The sequence below is a fragment of the Malaclemys terrapin genome, chromosome 2 (assembly GCF_027887155.1).
Source record: "Malaclemys terrapin pileata isolate rMalTer1 chromosome 2, rMalTer1.hap1, whole genome shotgun sequence".
Lineage (NCBI taxonomy): Eukaryota > Metazoa > Chordata > Testudines > Emydidae > Malaclemys > Malaclemys terrapin.
Window position 1 is genome coordinate 250,459,579 of NC_071506.1, and position 22,263 is coordinate 250,481,841.

Genomic DNA, 22,263 nt, shown 5'->3' on the forward strand with positions numbered 1-22,263 from the left:
TACAAACCTGTTTGTTTGATATTTTAGAGCTACAGCATAAAGATAGTGGCCATCTCAATCAATTAAGACCTCCCTGAATGAGCTTGAAAACTGGCTCATTTCTACATCTGTAAATGCCCAAAAGCACAGGTGAAATGCCCCTCAACCTGAATTTGATCATTTTTACTAACATCCTGATGTGTCCTTATTTGATCCAAAGCCCTGGAAACCAGGGACCAGGGAGAGTTTCTATATCCACTCTGCAACCTGCACTCATAGCTCCCGTGTTTTGGATCAATTTAGTAGTTTTCTTTTTGAAAATTATTAGAGTTAATAAATTCTAGATTTAAACTACAGAGAAATGGGGGGTGTACTCCAGGTGAGGAACATCATGACCTCAAGCCATATCAAATTTTTCTTTTTGTTTAGAGCATGATCCTTTCATTCTCAATACATTTTATGGGTTTTTTACTTAAATTATAGTGTATGTTGCCTTATAACTTTTAGATCCAAAATAAAACATTAATATTTGCTAATGTTAAAACTAAAACTGACTACTTCCTTCATCTGTGTAGGTCTTTCTCAGGATGATTTATATTACTTTCAGTATGAAGAATAATTAAAAATAGAGTAATAATACATCTGGAAATTGTGATATGATAGGGTCTAACCAGCACAATTCCTGCAAAGGGAAATCATGTTTCACTAATCTATTAGAATGCTTTGAATGTGTCAAAGTAGTGGATAAAGGAAAACCAGTGAACATAATTTATGTAGACTTTCAAAATAGCTTTGATGAGGTACCTCATAAGAGGCTCCTAGTCATGGGGTGAGAAGCAAAGTATTGACATTGATCAAAAACTAGCTAAGATCCAGAAAACCCTCTGTTCTTCCTGTTTCATAACACAAGAATAAAGGAAATTCAATTCAATTAAAAGATAACAAACCCAAAACTTTAAAAAATACTTTTTTACACAATATATAATTAGACTTTGGAACTCATTTCCAGAGGAAATTGTTGACATCAGGAATTTAGCAAGATTCAGAAATGGGTATGGATAATAAGAATATCCAATGTTGTAATAATTAATGCTAACAAAGTTTAGAGGCTAGATTACACATTATAGTTCAGGGTTGAAGCCAAACTCTATTAGAAATTAGGAGGGTTCTTGGACCTTCCTCTAGAACATATGGTGCTGACCATTGTCAAAAACAGGATACTGGACTAGACTGATAGATCCAGTATGGCAATTCTCACGTTTCTATTTTCCTAACAATATTTCCAGATATGGTGGTGTCAGCAAATGCTATTACTCTACAGGAAGAGCCAGAATTTAGGTCAACATGTAGAAATACAGAGCACAGTTAAAGCACCCAAACCTTAACTTGACCCTGCAGAAATATCACGAGCAAAAGATTTTTTTTTTTAAATCCTTTTAATCCTATCTGGGCTTATGACACTATTATGTTGTAATGTAATCATAATTGTATGGTTCTTGTATAGCGTTGCAGCAGGGCAGAGTTAAGGTTTGGGTGCCTTAACTGTGCATTTCCATGTCTAAACTTGTTTGGATTTCTTCTAAATTTAACCTTTCCTCTTTATTTTCTGTGTTTGTAGTGTTTGTTTCTGTCATGTTTTACCCGTAAATTACTGCTTTGTACTCAACCTTAACTCCAGTTTGACATAGTCTTTATCTGGGAAATTAAATTGTTAATATTCAGGCTGATCTGAATGTCTAGTGGCAGCCCAAAACACTGCCATATGGGGGAATCAGATGTCAGGTCCTGAACTCTGTCCTCAGTTCCTAGGCCTTCAGGGGATGAGAGTGTTTATGGTAAAGGGGGAATGCCTTGTATCATTCTATAGTGGAGGTAATGTTGACTGATTTAGAAGGTATTTCTCATCATCCCTCTACAATGAGAGAGGAGGGATTTCTGCATTATGAGGAAATGAAAGTGCAAGATAGTAACTTCCCTCCCAAACACAACAAAACACATTTTTATCTGATCGAATTATATTTAAACTTCAGGAGATTTTACATGAGTCAGTGATGTTAAGAAACTGTCATGTTAATAAGATTTTGAATATGAATTTATTTGTTCATTATTTCAAACCTGTTTTGATTAATTGTTGATTACTTCCAGGCAAAATTAGGTAAGACTTTTTCTTCTCGTTCATTATGACTGAGGATTTTGGGTGTGTGTGTGTGGGGAAGAGTAGTGTGGAAGAGGAATTTACAGCCAGAGGGAAAATTCCTTGTAACATGTGATTCAACTAGAAGAACAAAGGAATCATAGTTGCAAGTAATCCAGTATTTGGTCCAATTAAAATCTTTACCGTTTATATTTTCTTCTTGTTTCAATAAGATGGACTTCACATATTTATATGAACATGCAACTAGACTGATAGGCACTTGCATGATTTTGCACACTGCTGCATGCTGAGACAACTGCATCTGTGTTTCAGTCTAGCAGTAAATGCTTTCTGCCTTCAAGCTGAAGCTTATTTAGCTTGGCTTATCTGGTGCTGCTGTAGCAACCATCAGTCTCCAGGCAACTGAGGCACATTGACCTCTTGGTTGAACTGAATGTAGCACTACTTCAATTTAGCTGCCTGAGACAATAGTGATGGTGTTGAATGTGAAAAATGTGAAATTTTCTAGTCTATATGCAGTGAAAGAAAACAAAAATATTTAGGTGAAATTGAATATTTAGGTGTGACTTTCAAAATATTGTACATCACTTTGTATAGTGAATCCTTTGTATCAAGCTTCAAAGTTCATTTCTGATGCAAAGTGCTTACAGGCCACACATAAAATGTAGTGTATTTTGAAAGCAGCCTTCAGAGAGCAGTTATTCCTTGGACTTGGTTATTGTGGATGTTTGTTTCATCATTTGAATAACAACAAAGAGTACTGGGCTTTATTTAGGAATTTAAAATACCAATGTTTATTGAAAAACCAACTCACTCATTACTACTAATATTTTGATATTATGGAATAATTATGAATAAGGTTTTTTTTTAAATTACATTGTAGCATTAGTAGTTACCTTGGATCAAGTTGGTTGATTTTGGAATACCCACATTAAGAAAATAAGACTACTGCAAAATATAATTTTGATAATGATTTTATTGCTAAATCAAATCCTGCTGTCTGGTGCCAGCCAGGATAAAGAATTAATTTGGGATTTCCAATATATAGGTTCTTGGTTTTAAGGAAGACTAATTTTCTTTTAAGTTTGATATTACCACAATCAAATTGGTTAACTGCCATGAGGTAGTGAAGTGGAAGGAATAGCAAACAAATTGACGTAAAAGGGAATCCAGAATCTTACTCTGAATGAAAGCTCAACATTATTTAGGTTGTGAAGGAGATGGTAAATCCCCAGAATCTTATACCTGTAGGCCCTCATTTTGAAAAATTGTGTAAGTTCTACTCTAAAAGAGTTTGTACCCTTATGTGATATTTCAACATTAAATATTGTTATAGTTAATTTGTCCATTTGTTAAACAATTAGAGTTGAATTAATGAATAATTTACAGAATATCCAGTTTAGTTAACATAGAAGGGATCAGTAAACCAGTAATACTATTGAGATTATAGATGTTTCAAATTACTGGAAGATAGAAGAACTTCTACCCTTGTGGTTTTTAATGATTTGATGTGCCCTTGTTGTACAGTGGGCAGAGGTATAAATTAGTTTCTGTAGGTGTGCCATTAATTTTTCATTTTGCCTTTCAAATCCCACTGTGTTTCCCAGTTGTATTCATTCTTGCCTCTCAGAGAGAGTATTTGAGTGCTTTTGTTTGAAGGGTAGGGTTTTTTTTTTCATTTAATTGAAAGATTTATGCCTAAATTTAATCAAAACAATTGATTTCTCTTAAAACCAGCATTTGGTTATCTGTTTTTATAGCTAGAATCTTCATCATGGTTACAGTTACTTAAATTACTTGCCTTCTCTGTGTTGATCTAAAAATCAATATAGTAGTTTAATTATTTAAAATCATAATACTGAAGGAATATTTATGGTTTGCATATACTTAAAACCTGATCTATATTTCAATTTACACACCAATGGAATTGTCCTTCTTGGTTGAGAAGTTGTCTTTTTCACTTCTAAATTAGTATGAGACTTCTTCTGTGATTCTTCTATTTTCATTTGTCTAGCATGTTCTAATAGAATTCTCTAGTCAAATTGTTTTATTTCAAATAATTAAATAGTGAAAAATCTTGCTTGTTGAAATTTTCCTATGGATAGGTCAGCCCAGTTAATAAAATGGTAGTTTTGCCATTGATGAAAAAGTTGACGGGTTTTGAAGCACTTGAGTAAGGGCCAGGATATTTCTTTCAGAGCGGGAATAACTAAAGGCTACAGTAGGTGTTTGGTTTGTTTCCTTCTGCAGACATAGAAGTGATTGGATAAAGTGGGATTTGCTATAGGAAGTTCATGCTGTTCCCACTTCAGTCACCAGTAGTGTTGTAGGCTCTTGCACTGAAGAAGCAATAAGATGCATTGTTTTAATGTTTGTTGTGAAAACTGAATGAAAATTGAAAGAGGACAAATAAAAGTGTTGGCCTTGGGTTTTCAGCGGAATCACAAGTTTCAGTCCAAAAGCAGTTCAGTAGACACTTTCTATTATATGTCCTACATTACTTCATGCATTTGGAATGTTGATATGGTGACTCTAGGAAATAAATGTTGAAGCATTTAACTGCATTGAACCTTTTTTTTAATTTTGGTTTTCAAATACCAGCTGTGTTTCTGGCTATCAGAAAAACACTAGAAAGTTTGACTGAGCATTTTTTCCACAGAAAGTTTAGCTCTAGATTGTGCCTTTAAAACATATCCCTCACTTGTGGTGAGGAGTTCCAGAAGTGATATATTGCAGCAAGTACCTCATAAGTAATTCTGTCTGACTCAGCCAAAATTTGTTCTGGGTTTCCCTGGGAGTGTATGCTGCTACAGCAGCAATTTAACCACCCTTTAAATGGTATGGTGTGGAGCTAGCAGAACTGGAAGGGGTAGGGCCACTAATAACACGGAACAGAGGGTTCATTGCCTAGTGAAATTATAGCTGGTCCCCGTACACTGTCAGAGAGCCAATCATAATCTGGTGCCAAATTTATTGTTGAAATTTGTAAAACAAGAGGGATAACAGTCACATACATTGTTTTATCATACCTTTTAAAAAAGGGAAAAGAGCAGGTAGCCCCAAAAGCAAATTTCAACTGGTATCAGTCTACATCTACACATTTCAAGATACCAGTTTTGCGTGAAACTTGATAAATTGCTGCCTCTATTATTCCTTTCTTTTCCACTGTTAAATCTAGATTACAGTACTTGAAATGGAAATATTATTTTTGTACCAGAAATTTTGCAATGTCTTCCAAATCAAAGACAAAACTAATATGCACTTTATTTTTAATTACTGTGTATTTTGAAAATCCTACAACATAGTTTTGTATAGTGTTTTTTCCTTTAGAAAGTTTGCTGAAACATGATTAGTATTGACTGGTCAGCATGGTTGCTATAATTCATATAAAACAGGACATCATGACATGGTTATGAGTATTTTCTGTCACAAGACTTGCATTAAAAATGTGAAAAAATAACAGAATTAGACCATACTATTATGGCCTAATATACTATTTTGCTGTTCATATTTGAGGCACACGGGCAACTTAAGTAAGAAATAAGAATAAATAATTTTTATTTTAAAGAAAAATTCCATCCCTCATTTAATGACAAATATCTCTGGGCTAAAATAGGCAATGAAATTATCTTCCATTTACTTTAAAGAATCACCAAAATATTGTGGTACGAAACTATTAGCAATGATTATATTTTTAATCAAAACGGAAGAAGTGTATTGATTAGATATAAAGCGATTAAGAAGCAGTCTTGGAATTGGTTGTTCAGCCCATTCTTGTTGTCCTATCATGAATGAAGGAGAGTTCAGTAATGGTTTAACTACAATTAAATCCCTCCCCCTTCTTTATGGAAACTCAACTGTAGGCATTTCAGCATTAGCCTAAACAATGGTTTTGAATATGTTAAGCCCCTAACAATTAGGGAGCAGTTTGGGGCATTGAATAATGTCGAATGATGCAATTGAACCTGACAGCTTCAATAGTCAGCCTACTCATGGGACCTGAAAGTTGTTCACACTTGGTTTCATCTCTCATCACACGCTGAGTATTAAAACCTTACTGGTGTGGAGCTCAGACAGAAATGGGGCCTGTTATCAGAAAATATTTCATGGCATAAAACTTGAAAGAAACAGGGGAATGTGCACACTCATGGGTTCTCAGATTATCAAGACCTTTCTGATAAAAATTTTATATAGCTAACTATTGGGTTCCTTGTATTCCCTTTGATTTTCTTTCATTGGCTCCATGTAACTTTTTTTAGGCAAGAAACTGTTTTTTCCTGGAAAATTAAATTAATTTCCAGTCCTACAATCTAATACTTTTTGCTAATTTTAGAAACTTTATTGTTCATAAATTCTGTTCATTTTTATGTAAAGTAATACTTTTGTACTTTACTCCAAAGAAACATCAGTGTTGCTGATATCTTAAAAATATTTCACAGGGTATTTGTGTAACTTATTCAATTTAGTTGATTTGTACAAATAATTTTCAAACTTAATTAAAAATATATACGACTTTCCTTTTTACTATAGGAGAAATACATCAGAGGCCAATTAGAATTGTCATTTTTTCTTATTATAATCAATCATTCCTTGAATTATAGTGTATTAACTATCTTCATCTTGTGTTGCTTTGCTCCTTTATTGAATTTTCCATAAATAAAATCAAAATACAATATATCTCTAATTTAGGCTTAGATCTATCTGTTGAAATCATTTTGAGTAAGATTTGTTTTCTGGGCATTAAAAATAAATATTTAGTTAAATATAAATAGTTACTATTTAAATTTTGTAAAAGTACATTTCAGCCATGTTTTGCAAGTTGGCTGTTAAAGAGAATCAGCTGAAGTAAAGAATGCTACAGCTTTAAAAGTGATGCATTTTAGAGCTTGTTTCAATCCTGTGACCTTAATGTGTATTGACAGGATGATTGCGCATTTTTAATAAATGCTTGCTACAGCCTGTTTCAACTGAGTGAAATGTGAAGCTCCTATTTCACCTTTAAATAATGCAGTATTCTAATACCTTCCTTACTTTCCTGTCAGATGAAGTAATCACGTACATAGTAATACTTTTCAGATCCATATTCCTGACGTTTTCCTTCCTCATAAAAAAACTTAGTTCTAAGTTTTACCGCCAGCTATTTGAGCAGTTCTATTAAAGTGAGCTTTTTCTAGAGGAGTTGCATAAGATGTGTGATGTTACTAGGAATTCTGTAGTTCTAGCTTACGTCACAGGAAGTCTTAAAATATTCTTTTAGTTAAAGTGTAAGCAACGATTTATATGTAGGTAGTGAAGCACCACTTGTGAAAAACCTCAGACTCTTAAATATTGTTCAAATCATGCCAACCCTTTTGATCTGGTATGTCAACCCACATAGCAAACATTTAATTTCTTTGATGTGTGTTGTTTTGCGCTTTAATAGCTTCTCAGCAGAGACTTGCTGTTCCTTTCAAGATCTGTAGATCATTCTAACTAATTTCATCTAGCTCTGCTTATGAATTTTTTTGTTAATTTCAGTCTACTAAACATGTTTTGTTTTTGCCGATTATGGCAGTTCTGCCACTATTATACATTTATTTGTAATCTTATACATACTACTTTATTTTAGTTTTATTAACCTTGCTGTGAATTAAATAGAATGAGAATAATGGGGGCGGAAATCCAATCTCTGCAGCAGAAGTCAAAAAGGTACACTACTCGCTTGATTTTTTTAAAAATCTCACTCTCCTGAAATGCTAGCACTTTGAACTTTCAAAAATTAAAAACTAATAAAACATAATTCACATTGATTAAAGGATAGAAATACACTAATATAATTTATAACTGCCTCAATTAAACTTAAATTTGGAATATACAGCGTTTTACCTTGTTGGTCTTGTCTTTTTTAAGTATAGGTGCAGAGAATACCTTTGGTTAACTTTCTGTTTATTACCGTTTTCTTCAGAGAAAGTGTTTACCAGAAATTTGTAATTCCTATTATTTGCATGAGAGGAAAAATGAAAGGTTACTAACAAATAATGCTAGTCGATTTGGAGTCATGCTATAGGTGTTTATTGAGGAAAACAGCTGGAATGGTTCAGTGTTGCCTGCCTCCATCAGTAAGTGTCTCTGAACTTAGTGGAAATTAATGTACTACATTTCAGGGACATATTCACATAAACAGGTAAGTGAAAAGACTTGCAGTATTTTAAACGGCTTATAACTTTTTCAGATTTAATCTAATGGAGATGTTCTACAAACCTTGAAATAAGGGCCAGATTCTCCATACTTGGTGAACCTGTGAGAGTTTGTGATTTATGTTCTTATAAAAAGAAATCTATTAAAATGACAATTGTCTTACAGAATTTCTTGTTCCTACATTTTATGTTTGTTTATTCTAACAATATACTCAACAACAGAAAAACTTGAATACAAGTACTGGTCATGATTTCTCACCAGTATATAGTAAATACAGCATCATTGGAAACAGTTGTGTGAATTTGTAAAAGTCCATTCATCAAGTTTAATACGTTGGCTAAAAGCCAAACCTTAATGGCAGTGTATGATTCTTTCCAGAGACATAGTTTACACTGTGTAATATTTTTCTTGTAATAACCAGTATGTGTCTCTTGTCTCTTGTGTGCAGTTATATATGTCAAAATGTCCTGCAACTTGACTTCCCTGCTGTTCACCTTCTTTTTTACATCTCAAAAAAATAAGCATTTCATTTCTTCTGAAAAGCTTATTTGTGTATTCAGGTTCATGCTAAGATTATTGTTAATGTAATCTCACAGGTTGTGCATCTGTTTTTCTGTAAACACCAGAGCGTAGACTTAAAATCTATTTTTTATTCTGAAAAAAGTGTGTTCTTTCAGGCTAATGTAAGTATCTTCTATTAGCACCGGCAGTATTATTTTTGTTTGTGATCGTATGCTTCCAAAACTCAGTTTTAAGGCAGATCTGTTCTTCGAAAGGGAGAAAGTATAAACAGCCAAGGGAGGAAGGTATTTTTATTGCATTGGATTATGCAAGTTTTTGGCCAGCCTCCTTAGCTTCATCTGTGTAAGGGTTCATTTTCGCTTGTTTGGCACAAGTCCCAGCAAAGACCTTCAGAATTGTGGTTAGCAACATGAATGAATACAAACTTTTGACGAGCTCTTCAGTAAGTAGAGCTGGCCAGCTGCCAAAAATACAGTTCCTTATATGGGGTCAGGGCAAAACTGTGATTCGTTGAGCCCCGTATTGTATAGAAAACATACTTGTAATGGCTGTTTGCTTTCTTTAAAATAAAAACAAAACAAAACAAAAAAACACCAGGCTTCCAAGCCTATCAAAATAGGAAGTAACAAAATAGTGTGCAGGTTTTACTAATGACAGAGTAAAGCAAAGGAAATATGGCTCTGTGTAGTTAAACTATAGAGCTGGAAGGTGAACCTTTTGACCTCCACAGCCGTCTTGTGATGTAAGGAACCCAAGCATTTGTGAGACATCTGTTGTCTACCTGCCCTTATTTTGTAAATGGTTTAATAAGATTAAATAATTAGTAGGATAACTGCATGGTCACCATGCCACTAAGTCCTGGCATTGGCTGCATACTTAGGAATTGTAAGCAAGTCTACACATCCTACTTGTTGTACGCCAATCATTTAAAAGTTACAATTCAATGATTTCTAACAATTCATACGCTAACATTTTTAAATTTTTATAGAAGCTTTTTGTTTAATGTATGTACCAGAGAAAATAGCAATTTACGCTTTAATACATGCAGAAATTACTGCAATTATATTTCCCTATTCCCAAAACTTGATTGAAAATCATTAATTACTTTTTAAATATTAATTGACTTTTAAGTATTTTACATACTAGTGATTAATTTTAATTCACAAGGAAGTGTCCTTAAAATAAATTAAGAATTTTTCTCCCAGACTTTTTAAAGATTGTAGTTTTAATTGTTGTCTTACAGGCAAACACCCTACCTGGATCTTCCCTCAGTTTGCCTCCATCCCACATGTATGGCAATAGGCTGAATCCTAATTCAGCAATGGCAGCACTTATAGCTCAGTCTGAAAACAGTCAAGCAGGTAAGCTTGCGAGAACTGTTCAAAGCATCTGCTTTCCTGATTTTAGCTATTTAAAATGACCACTAATTTTATTTGTGAACTCTTGGTTGGGGATTTGGTTCCTAAATGACTGTATATGGTTCTTTCATGTTGGAAGTAAATTCTTTGTTGTACTGCAAAATAGCTATGCATTTTTTACTGTCTGAAATGTAAATGTTTAAGCAGAGCCATCAGCAGGCAGGAATGCAACAATGTCTCCTGTGACTTTTGTGATTGATGTGTTCAGTTCTCTTAGTTCTTTGCAAAGAAAGTAACAGCACTGGGTTTTGTCTTGAATAGTTTAAACCTTTATTTGCATAATTCATGAAATTGCATTGCGCACAACTTTGTGTGGCAGAAAGATCCTGTTAGAGAACTTCTACACTGTTTAATAATCCTGTGAATATTTACCAATTGACATTTTGTAACATCGCAGAAGAGACCAGTTTTAATGAGCTACTGGATTTGCTTTGTTTCATTCCATCCTTAAGGATTTGTTGACATGTCATAGTAGTCATGCCTGTTTGGGGGAAGGGAATGAGTTTAGCAGTTTACCAAGAATGGATCAGTCATGTCTTTGCCCTCTAAGAGGTCAGAGGTCATTTGACTCAGAAAAGGGGGAGGGAAGCCTTGAAGGGGGCAGATAGGGTTATTTTACTGAGAGGCCATAGGGAAAATAACCTTTTTGAGTCCTTCCAAGCAAAACATTTCTTTATATTTATTTAATGAGGGTTTTTGTTTGTTTGTTTTAATACATTGTAGCAAAAGTCTTTCCTATGTTCTTGCTTATAAATAGTAGCAATTTTATAAAATAAGGACTTCAATAAAATGTTCAGTAAATCTTTAAACCAATATATAATTGTTAGACGGTGGTAGGTTTTGTGCATTTTCTATTTTATGAGTTGTCTTGGGATGAAAAGTGTTAAAAAAAGAAAGCATCAGGATTTGCTGTGATAAGCATACAGATTAGCTGTCCACAGCTGTGATTCATTACTTTCACCGTAGAAATTAAAAGTGGCTGAGGGGAGGGTACTGCAAATGCAAACCACGCTTCTGTGCTGTAAAACAGAAAGGAATGAAAGAACTGAACATAATCCATGGCCTGGTACATCCACAGAAATGTGTAAGGACAACGCCTTACATGCTACAGTTCAGCAGTCTTCAACTATCTACACATTAGTAGTAACTGCAGGTAGTAGTTAAGGTTTAATATATTTTAAAATACAGCAGCTTTAAAACTCTTATCTAATAAGAGTAACTTTATCAGCTGTGAAATATTTACATTACAGGTCAAGATCTTGGAGATAATACTCGCAGCCTTGTTGGCAGGGGAGGTTCACCCAGAGGAAGTCTCTCACCACGGTAAGCATTATTTACATTGGAGAGTACAGGCAAAGGAAACACTTTAAGATTTGGAAACTTATTTATCTTCTCGATAGTGCATATATTTGCTAAGATTCTAAAGAATTATGCAGACAATGTACATGTCCAGGAAGTTAGGGAAATGGTGCCAAATTTACTCTGATATTAACTAAAACTCACATGATTAGATTTGCAAGATAAATGATCTCTTTACCTAGGGTTACTGAGATAATGGAGATCTCCTTAAAGGGACCTGCTTATAATTTTCTATCTACATGTAGTATTAGCTCCACTCTATACCTATTTTTGTCACTATAATTCTTTTTTTAAAATGTCCAAAAATTCCCATATATCATCAGATTACGATACTGGAGGTAAAACATAGAGAACATTACTATATCCAGATATTGTGTTTTCTTGCTCTAGAGACAGTGCACTTGATCTCCACTATTGAAATTTGACAATAGAATCTTCTTTATAGAATTCTTTCACTCTAACATACTTATAATTGTTGCCATTGATTTTTAAATTATAATTTTAAGGAAAAACATTCAAATAGTCTGGGGGTTTTTAAGTGCTTTGAGTGAAATAAGAGTGCTATTTGGTGATAATGGTTATTTTTTAAGAGTGATTATTTTGCATATGTGGCCTATTTGAAGTAGGGTATTTTAAGGATGCTCTTGTATGCCTTGCTTGGGCATTAGCATCAGGATTGCTCAATAGGTGTGATACCTCTGGGCCTGCCTGAGCCTCAGATACCTCTGAGCCCAAGTCTACTTAAGCCTGATGTATCATTGCCGAGTCCAGAGTGTGTGATAAGTCATGTGATAAATCACCTGCAGGTCTTGTGATAGTCGTCATAGGTTCAGCCTATCCACAGGCGAGGACCCAAGAGGTGATCCCTAGGCACATACATAAGCTCCTAAGGAAAGCAATCTTTCCAGTCTGCTCAACAACACTACTCTGGCCAGGAACACTCCAATTGCCAGTAATTTCAACAGACTGCCTTTGCTCTTGGTCCTGCTTAGCCTTACCTGTTTCCACGCTAGCCTGCCTTTTCTCCAGCCTGCCTTTGCTCCTGCCTCAGCTGGCCATCTGGTAACTCTGACAATAGACCTCCAAAGAATTTCATTTACTATATTATAGTATTGTAACACTGTATTTTATTATTACAGTCTGAAATCGTTGTAGAAGTCTGTAATTAACAAAGCTTTATTAGGTTATAATTTAATGTATATGTTATATACTGGGGGGTCCAAACCATGGGGACACTAGAGCTGTTAAAGGAATAGATGACTAGAATTCTTTAACATGGGCAAAACCATGTATTTTTCTCTAGCCTCATTCTTGTAAACGGCTGAATCATTTTGACTGAAATTTTATTAAAAAAAAAATTAGCCTGAGGCAGACACCCTGAAATCAAAGTTTGGCAACTTTATAAGCACTTGAAAACTGGGTCTTATAAAAGGAAGTGTCAGGCAGCATTAATGATAGGCAGTGCCACCAGCCCTATGTACAATATAAAAAAAGACATACTGTGACCTGTGGTGCCGAGGGTAGCCCAGACTGAAAATGCCAAGGTCAGGGCAGGCTGCAAAAAGGAGAGCATATTCTCCCCAAACTGGAGGTTAACGCTGAACTTAGATTCACCAACCAGTCACAAACTGTGCTCCTGATCCCCCACACTGGTTATCAAGAAGCTGAAAAAAGAAATCTCTCAGCCCCCTCTATTTCATTCCAGTTCTCTGGTTCCCAGTTAGCACATAGGTCCAGTAAAATGAGAAGTTATTTAAAAACTCTGCTCACTATACAAAATGTTCTTCTAATCCCGAAAGGGCCAGCCACATTACCAGATCAATGCTAGTTTGGGTCTTACCTAAAATACCATGCTGCCAGCCAATCGTTTAGTATCTAAAACCAAAGGTTTATTAAAAAAGAAAAGAACAAGAAGTGAGTTGTTAAATGGTCAGAACAATGAGTTACTATATAAGACTTCAGAGTCCATACATCAGGTTCTTAGCAGCATTGGTGAGTTTGCTGGTTTGTAGAGTCCCTCTGGAACATGCCCAAAGCATGGATGGGGTCTGTCAGTCCTTTGTTCAATGCTTCAGTTTGTAGAGAAGTTGCTCCAGAGGTAAGAAGCAGGTTTGAAGACAAAGTGCAGCTGGCTTTTTATATCCATTGCCATGTGACTTGTACTTCCTTTGTCCCAAACACAAACTTACAGCACATGGGAGTCCCCTGTCCACCAGCATGTCCCTACATGTCCTGCTGACTCATAGGTGAAGTCCCTGGCTTCTCTCAATGGATTCATTGTATAGCTGATTGGCTTTGATAAGCCATCAAGCAGGCTGGATAGTGCTGATGCCAATCTGTCTGGGGGAATTACCCAGACACACAACACAAGTTTGAAATACAAACATACCACACACATTTATAACTCTCAATACAAAGATACATATAAACATGATTATCATATTTAGCCAATCATAATTTTTCCACTGATACCTTACATGGCATATCTTGTAAGATTCTTTGTAATACTGGTATCAATATTATAAATGGTCACCATATTCCAGACAGCGTCACACGTACCTTGCACCTTTGACTGCCTAATATAACCTCTGCCCACTAATCCATCTCTGTATCTCTCTTGTAATGTTCAAATCTGAGTAACTTCATACATTTGACATTAAAAAATGAGACAGAAATGTTTGCTTCATTCTTTAAAATATGGACATTCCCACTGACCCCCCACCCTCCCAAATTGCACTTGTCTTATATGTAGGACAGACAATAATTAGGCCTGAAAGTCTTGGAACATCAGAAGTTAAAGTTGTGGGACTTCTATGTATTAGACAAGCTATTTTAAGACTCATTTACAGGGTTGTTTTGGGGTGGGTTTTTTTTTTACATTTATTAGTTTTATTTTTTTTCTTTCTGAACCCTGTACAGTTGGGCTTATTGTAACTATACCACCTACTTACAGGTAGTAGGGTACAAAAAATAGACCTAACACTCAGAAATATTCTTTATTTCACATATAGTATACTAAAGTGGAGTGGTTTGAAGATCTTATTGGCAATCATTTGATATGACCTACATAACTCACTTGTGAATTGTGCAGCCATTCCAGCTCATGCTAATAATACCTCTATACCACTCTACAACAATTGTATTAGATATCTAATCTCACACACATATATACACCCATACTTACAGTATAATATAACTGTTGGTGTGTGTAGTGTGTATATAAATGATTTCCGTTTCGAATGGGAAGCGCTACTTTTTCCAAGCATGCCTCAAATATTATTTAACTAATATACCAACAAACATTCAAAATAACATACAGTGTATAATACCTGTTTTTAAATATGTATGTACATCCCTATATAAATGCAAATCAATATTTTAATATAATAGTGAGGCTGAGAATTTACACAGTTACATGCTGACTCTGCAATAAGTAGGAGGTAAATATTGAAGGCCACATGGTACAAAAATGTATGCCTGAAATGAAGCAAGGGCTTCTGTTTCATTGCATATATAACACACCATACAGAGCGTTCTAATTCTGTCTAGCAAATAGTTGAACATGGTGGAATTTCTTGTTTTTTTTTTTTATTTTAATTAGGAAATTTTATACAAAAAGTCACTTCACAATATGCATTACAATATAATCCTTTATTATAGCATCAAATACTATTTTTTAATCAGGACCCGTGACTTGTTCTCTTGTAGTGAATAAAACAAGGGGGCACTGGAAGAGATCGCTTCATAGCTAAGGCAGTGGACTGTAGTACAGACTATTTAGATTCTGTTCTTGACTTTGCTACAGACTTCCTGTGTGACCTTGGGCAAGTTGTTTAATCTCTTTGCTTTAGTTCTACAACTGCAAAATACAGAGAATATACTGAGCGCCTGATCCAGAGCCCATTGGAGGCAGTGGAAAGATGCTTGTTAACTTCAGTTGGCTTTGGATCTGGCTCTGAATGAGGCACGGGGCCAGATAGGGAAAAATTAAGATAAGAAGAAATATTGAGCAGCTGTTCTGTTCACTGAATACAGTCCACCTTGTAGACTGCGGGTGAAGCCACAAAAAGGGATTAAGGGCACATAGACCTTGTACTGGCTTTCTTCAGAGCGGTGAAATTCATTCTGAATGAGATGGGTCCAGTAGAAAGACTAGGGTATGATTATGTATTAAGATAGTATATGAATGAATATGCGGCAGAGTTAAGGTTGTATAGGCAACTTTAACTTGGCACCTTCAAGACTCCGAGGAGTCCGGTGGCACCTTTTTGTGGATACAGACTAAAAGGGCTACCCCTCTGAAATTTTAACTTTATTTTTTGATTTTTGAATGCAACTCTAATGTTTTTAAGGTTTTTTTTATGAAATAATATTACTACTTCAAGTGCTTGCACATGTCCATTCCAGTGTAGGGGTGTGCACACCCTGAGCAGTTGCCAGAATTTTTTCCTATCAGTGGTATCCGTCGGGACCACTTTGCTCAGGCAATCCTTCTCCTAGTGATTTTTCTGCAGTTGTTAGTGTAAATAGTTATTACAGCGTGATAGGAATTTAGTCATTTTAGTAGGTTTTAGTACTTAGTTCCGGATGCCTCCATGCTTAGCTAATGGGGTCATCTGCTTCCCTGGTGCCGGGGCATGCCTCAGTGGCTGGGTTTCAAGCCCTGGGCCTCTGGTGGTAAGTCTGTGCCTTTGAGTGACCTGCACTCAAGCTGTCTTAAGTGCCTTGGGGAATCTCATAAGAAATACTGCTGCCAAATTTGCAGGGACCTCAGATCCTGAAACAAAAAGGACTGAGTGGCAAGACTAAAGGTGATCCTCATGGAGGCAACCTTAAGACCTGCCTTGGTGCAAGCACCCGAAGAGGAAAAAATGGTTACTAATTTTTCCGTAACTGTTGTACTTCGAGATATGTTGCACATGTCCATTCCAAAACCCACTTATCAGAGACAGTTGGTAAGAAGAAACTGAAGGGGGAGCGGGGTCGATGGGGCCATTTATACTGGCACTATGAGCATGTGGCACCAGGGGACTCTGGAGCTGACCTGACGGATACCACTAGGGAGAAAAAATTCTGGCATCTGTGCTTAGGGCACGCACACACCTACATTGGAATGGACATGTGCAACATTTCTTGAAGAACAACAATTATGGAAATGTTAGTAACTGTGTTTTCCACTCAATCACTCTCTATTCAAAAATTTCTCTTTACATGGGTTTTTGGCACAAATCGCACATCAAAATTACATATGACCTATGTACTATGGGAGAATGTCATAATTGTAATGATTTTAATTAGGCTTCATATTTTGTATTTCACCATTGTTTAGATGTTTTTAGATATTTGATTTATATATAATTTATTACTGTACTGAGCACCTATTTCCTGCTCCAGCAATATGTGCTCTTTGAGTTCAATAATATCTGTTAGACATAAACTTCTAGTGCAGCTAAACTAATGCATCTGTTTTCTGTACACAAATTCCCAAACTGCTGTTTTCTGTTAAAACCTGGGTGATGAGAGCTCAGAGTTCCTAGTGGCTTTGAGAAGCTTAATGTTGGAAGCTCTGGATTATGTAGGTGCTATGGGCTAGCACAAGGTAAGAAACTTTATGGGCCCTTTGCTAAATACATTTCCCTCCTTCCTTTAAATGTGTAAATTACAATGTTTTCAACAGATCTCCTGTAAGCAGCTTACAGATTCGCTATGATCAGTCAGTGAACAGCAGTGTGGAAAATTTGCCCCCGGTAGCTGCCAGCATTGAACAGCTTTTGGAGAGGCAGTGGAGTGAAGGACAGCAATTTTTGCTAGAACAGGGCACCCCTAGTGACAGTAAGTATTCATGTTTTCTGTTATTACTGGGCTTTTTTGTTTGTTGGGCAGTGTTATAAATAATTATCACCCAGTGAATGCCTAAGTCTTTTTAAACAACCTGTTCACCATTTTATGCTGCATAGTTTATAACTTCTGTTTTATACTGATTATCATTAAGGTTTGGTTCCTCAATTGTGCTTTATTTTATGTGATGCTGATATTTTGAAATGTTTCTTTAGAGCTTTATTTTTGGTATTTTTAGTATAAACTACCGTCTTCAGTTGTGAGAAACTCCATTGTTTTTCACAAGTGTTATGCAGGTGTCCTACAGTGCTTTTGTATTTTGTTTGTTCTCCATTTTTCATGCCATTCTTGTACTGAGTTATTTATTTTTATTATTAAGAGTTGTGTTTACCAAAATGAAATAACTGAAAAGTGAATACAGATAAAGCTTAACTGAGGAAATAACATTGCTTTGGATTTATTCATAATCAATGAGAAATCAGAATAAATAAAAATTGATTGACTAGTTTTAGACAAGATATAAAATCATTATTTTGTCACTTTTTGTGTGTATATGTTATTGAACATGCTATTCTGGTTGTTGGTAGTGAGTAAAGTGCCATCTAGTTGGTACTTTTATGAATGGTACCCTGACAAAAATGCTAATTGTGAGGAAATTCATGCGGGGATAATCCTTTAAACATGATAGCTGGAGGACAGGTTTAGCTAAGTCTTATTGCATCTCATTTGGGCGCTCTGAGGGTTCCTTTGTATATTCTTGAAGAGGAGGGATAAAAAGCTAAATCCTTGGGAAATGACCAGATGTGCCCATACCAGTAGACTTGTGTCTGTCGTAGGCCCAGAGGTCATGTTAAACAAATACAATTTGGTATTTAAAAAGTGACTGGCTATCCCTGTGGCATGACAGCTACTCTGTAGCCCTAGTTGGGTCATCCATGTTCTGGAACAAAATCAGAATTTGAGGAAATGGTAGAAGCTGTGCCTGTTCAGATGATGATGCGCTTTATCTGCAAAGAAAGGGTGGTAACTGCAATGCTCATGTAGTGCTCCCTGCTGGGTGATCTGTAGATCGACACTGAAAGCAGCTGGAAGGTTTGGCATCCAGCAAGGTTTATGGTGATTCAAAAGCATAATGAAAACAAAAAAACAAAAAAAAAACCAAAACCCCATAAACCCGAATAAAGGGTTTTCATTGATCACATAAATTTGCAATTTATTTGACAAAGAATTCAACAGTTCCTTTTGCACATACTTTTCCTTTGGGTTTTTTAAAAAACAATAATAGTTGACTACATAAATATTATGCATATATTTCAGATCTTTGATCTGCTCTTAGAGTTGTTAGTTGTATTTTAAACTTCATAAGCCAAATAGAATAGGCATTCCACAACTGCTCTGTTACCTGCATGTCATTAAAGGAATCTTGTTTTTATTTCTTTAATTTTTTGTTATGGCTACGTTTACAGAAAAAGCACATTGTACTGAAACTTGCTCAAAATCAACAAAGACTCAGATGGTGCAACTGTCTCTGCATGGAAGTAAGGGTTCATCCACATGGATCCACAATTGCATACATCTGACTTCAAAGGAGAAATTTTAGCATTTTTTTTTTAAATTTTAATACATTATTCATTAATTATTTGGGGTGGATTTTCACTTTAAGTGCTATCTTAATTGGGAATATTAATCCGCAGTATGTAACTAGGGATGCTAAGGATTTATACAGTATTTAAAATTCTAGCACATGACATTGTGCAATCCTGAGATATTCTTCATAAAGAAAAAACTTGGAATGTGACTTTAAAAGAGATCAGATTGATTAGTCAATTGTTTTCTAGTTCTGGGAATGCTGAAGTCATTACACCAACTTCAAGTTGAAAATCGACGGTTAGAGGAACAGATTAAGAACCTGACTGCTAAAAAGGAGCGCCTCCAGCTATTAAATGCACAGCTTTCAGTTCCCTTTCCAACAATAACTTCAAACCCTAGCCCATCTCATCAAGTACATGCATTTCCAGCACAAGCTGGTAAGTAGAGAAAAATGTTTCCCACATTTTGCATAGTACTCTTATCAAAGTAACCTGAAGACTCTTTATGTAAAAGGCCTATTTTACACCTATTTGCCATGAATGGGAGATATGTGTGTGTACAAAGAGAACAGATCCAGTATAATTAGTGGGGGGGGGGGTTTAAAAATGATCTGTCTGGTGCTTATAATTAATCACTGACAATATTTTTGTTAGAGAAAAGAATGGCAAGTTTATAGTGGATTTGGGAATATTTTAGATATAAGCTTTCCCTGAACGAGCTACTTCGTGCATACTTGTCTTTTACCAAAAAAAAAAAAAAAAAACCACAACAATAACAAGTAAAAGATTTGAAAAACTTTCACAAGAGAAAAATTTCCCCTTGTTTTAATGTGTTTAAAGAAGCATGAGACTTATACAAATCATTGCTGCTTATGTCCAGGCATTTTCTTTTTTACTATTAAGTCTTGAACCCATCCATCACCTTTCAATAGTCAGTTAAGCTAATATTTTACCTTGGGATTGTGATTATAAGAAATGAAGTTTATGTTCAAGTTTTGTGTATTCTGCGTTTAACATCAACATTCTGCTGAAATAAATTATTCTGAATATTTTAATATTTTAAACGTTAAATGCAAAAATTAAACTTCACTTTATTTTTTAAATCATCACTTTAGCACATAGCACTGATTCCTTGAACAGCAGTAAAAGCCCTCATCTGGGAAACAGTTTTTTACCTGACAATTCTCTCCCTGTATTAAACCAGGTAATTTTGTTTTGTTTTTTATTTTTGTTTTTCTAACCTTGTTATAAATTAACTTCATCTCAAAATCCTTATGCTGTTCTGTTCTGTTTGAAATTCTATACAGCTGAGGGTTTTTGTTGGTTTGTTTTTTACATTAGGAGATAACCTCCAGTGGACAAAGTACCAGCAGTTCATCAGTTCTTTCCACTCCACCACCTGCTGGGCAGAGTCCCGCTCAGCCAGGCTCAGGAGTTCAACAGGTCAATGGTGTGACAGTGGGGGCACTAGCTAGTGGTATGCAGACTGTAACATCCACCATTCCTGCAGTGCCTGGTGTGGGTGGAATAATTGGAGCATTGCCAGGTAACCAGCTGGCAATCAATGGAATTGTAGGGGCTTTAAATGGGGTGATTCAGACCCCTGCCACAATATCCCAGAATCCTTCTCTCACTCATGCAGCTGTGCCACCTAATGTAACACATCCTCTGCCAACAACACTAAATAACAGGTAAGAATCTTACCAAAATGTATTTGCTTCTTCTTACTGTCGCCATATACTATGTGCAATACTAGCTTAATTTGGTTAAACAGTTTTAAGCATAGAATTTAATTGATTTAGCATTTTTTTCTAGCTTATGAATGCCTGACTAGATTCTTGTGTTCTGTGTAAGACCAATGTTAAGAGGACAGGAATTTAATTGCAATATGGATAATGAAGTTTAAAAATCAGCAATATTCTGTTTAAAAGAAACAATGCCTGCCATACAATTTTTGGGCCTTCACTGACCATGTTAGTTAGGGTTCATTTATTTCTGCCTTTTCCACTTGCTTCTAAATATGCGTTGATTGATCCCATTAATGTGCCACAATGAGCCCAAATAGGTTCACTCAAAAGAAAAGTAGTCTTAGCTAGAGTAAACTGTTTTTCTAGTGGCAATGAAGTAGCATTGAAAATTACTTTAAGTTATGGTATTGCATTTATCCCACATGTAATATGCTAGCATACATACAAAAAACTACATAAAAAGAGCATTTATGTTGAAAAGTCCAGCACTCCAAAGTTAGAAGATAGTAGATTTAAAAAGTTCCAGTCCTACCTTAATTCTTCCCTCTTGCACAAGTTGGGCAGCGTTATGGTTACACAGGCAATCGTAAATCTGGCATTTCCTAACTTTTGAGTGTTTGACTTTGCAACCTAAATAATGTTCTTTTAATGTACTCTTTTTGTATGTCATTTCCTATGTTTTTTTAAAAAGAAAAAAGAAGATTCAGTTATGAGCATCTGTACCAACCCCTCTTTCCCATCAAAATGCATCATAAGCAGGTTTTGAATCCAGGATTGCAGCACAGACTGCTATCACTGGAGCTATGGGGCTCACTATGTTAGTTGGCAACAGGAGATGGCTGTTATCCCAGAGGGAGGATAGACTGTTTGGATTGGGAGGTAGTTGAGGGGAGAGGCCAGCCTGGTCCTGTTCTCTTTCTTCCTGCCCATCCACCCCACTTGGGAGTCGGGAAAGCTTCATCCTCATGTGGGCTTCCCCCAAAGAGTGGGCACAGAGGGAATGGGCTTTAGAGTCTTGACTGGGGCTGTTTCCAGGGGTAGGGAAGCATCCCAGCTTCATGTGGTTGTCCCAGAAGGGAGCATTGGCCACTGGGGCCATTTCAGGGGAGGGGAGACCAACTCCAGATCTCTTCGTCTCCCCCATCTCCGATGCCTCCTTGTTGTTGATTATCAAAGCTCTCAATTTATAATGGAAAGTGTTAAACAACCTAAATTTAGGGATTTTTACCATACCATAATTTTCCTTCTCCCATGTATAAAAGTGGAGTCCAGATACTGCCATCTTTTCCTCCGTTGCCAAAATCTGACCATTTATTCTGTCTGTCCAGATCCTGCAAAAACTCTTGTGCATGCCTTCCTCATATCATACTTTAATTATGGTAGCCTGCTCCTCTACAGCCTCTTCGATACACACATCACCCACTTCAGTCCATTCAAATGATGCTGTCAAAATTCTATATCTTGCCTGTCAATCTAAC

General features: G+C 35.8%; 1 protein-coding gene across 5 annotated transcripts in view; it reads left to right on the plus strand.

Moving 5' to 3' along the window:
- The window catches only part of MLLT10 (MLLT10 histone lysine methyltransferase DOT1L cofactor), a 209,436-nt gene that overhangs the window by 179,850 nt on the left and 7,323 nt on the right, over positions 1-22,263 (plus strand). For all 5 annotated transcript variants that reach the window (XM_054020656.1, XM_054020659.1, XM_054020657.1 and 2 more), the window contains 6 exons: positions 10,077-10,194; positions 11,502-11,574; positions 17,288-17,442; positions 19,287-19,475; positions 20,153-20,241; positions 20,379-20,728. In XM_054020656.1, the coding sequence (XP_053876631.1) occupies positions 10,077-10,194; positions 11,502-11,574; positions 17,288-17,442; positions 19,287-19,475; positions 20,153-20,241; positions 20,379-20,728 (974 nt within the window). The remainder of the gene's footprint in view (positions 1-10,076; positions 10,195-11,501; positions 11,575-17,287; positions 17,443-19,286; positions 19,476-20,152; positions 20,242-20,378; positions 20,729-22,263) is intronic.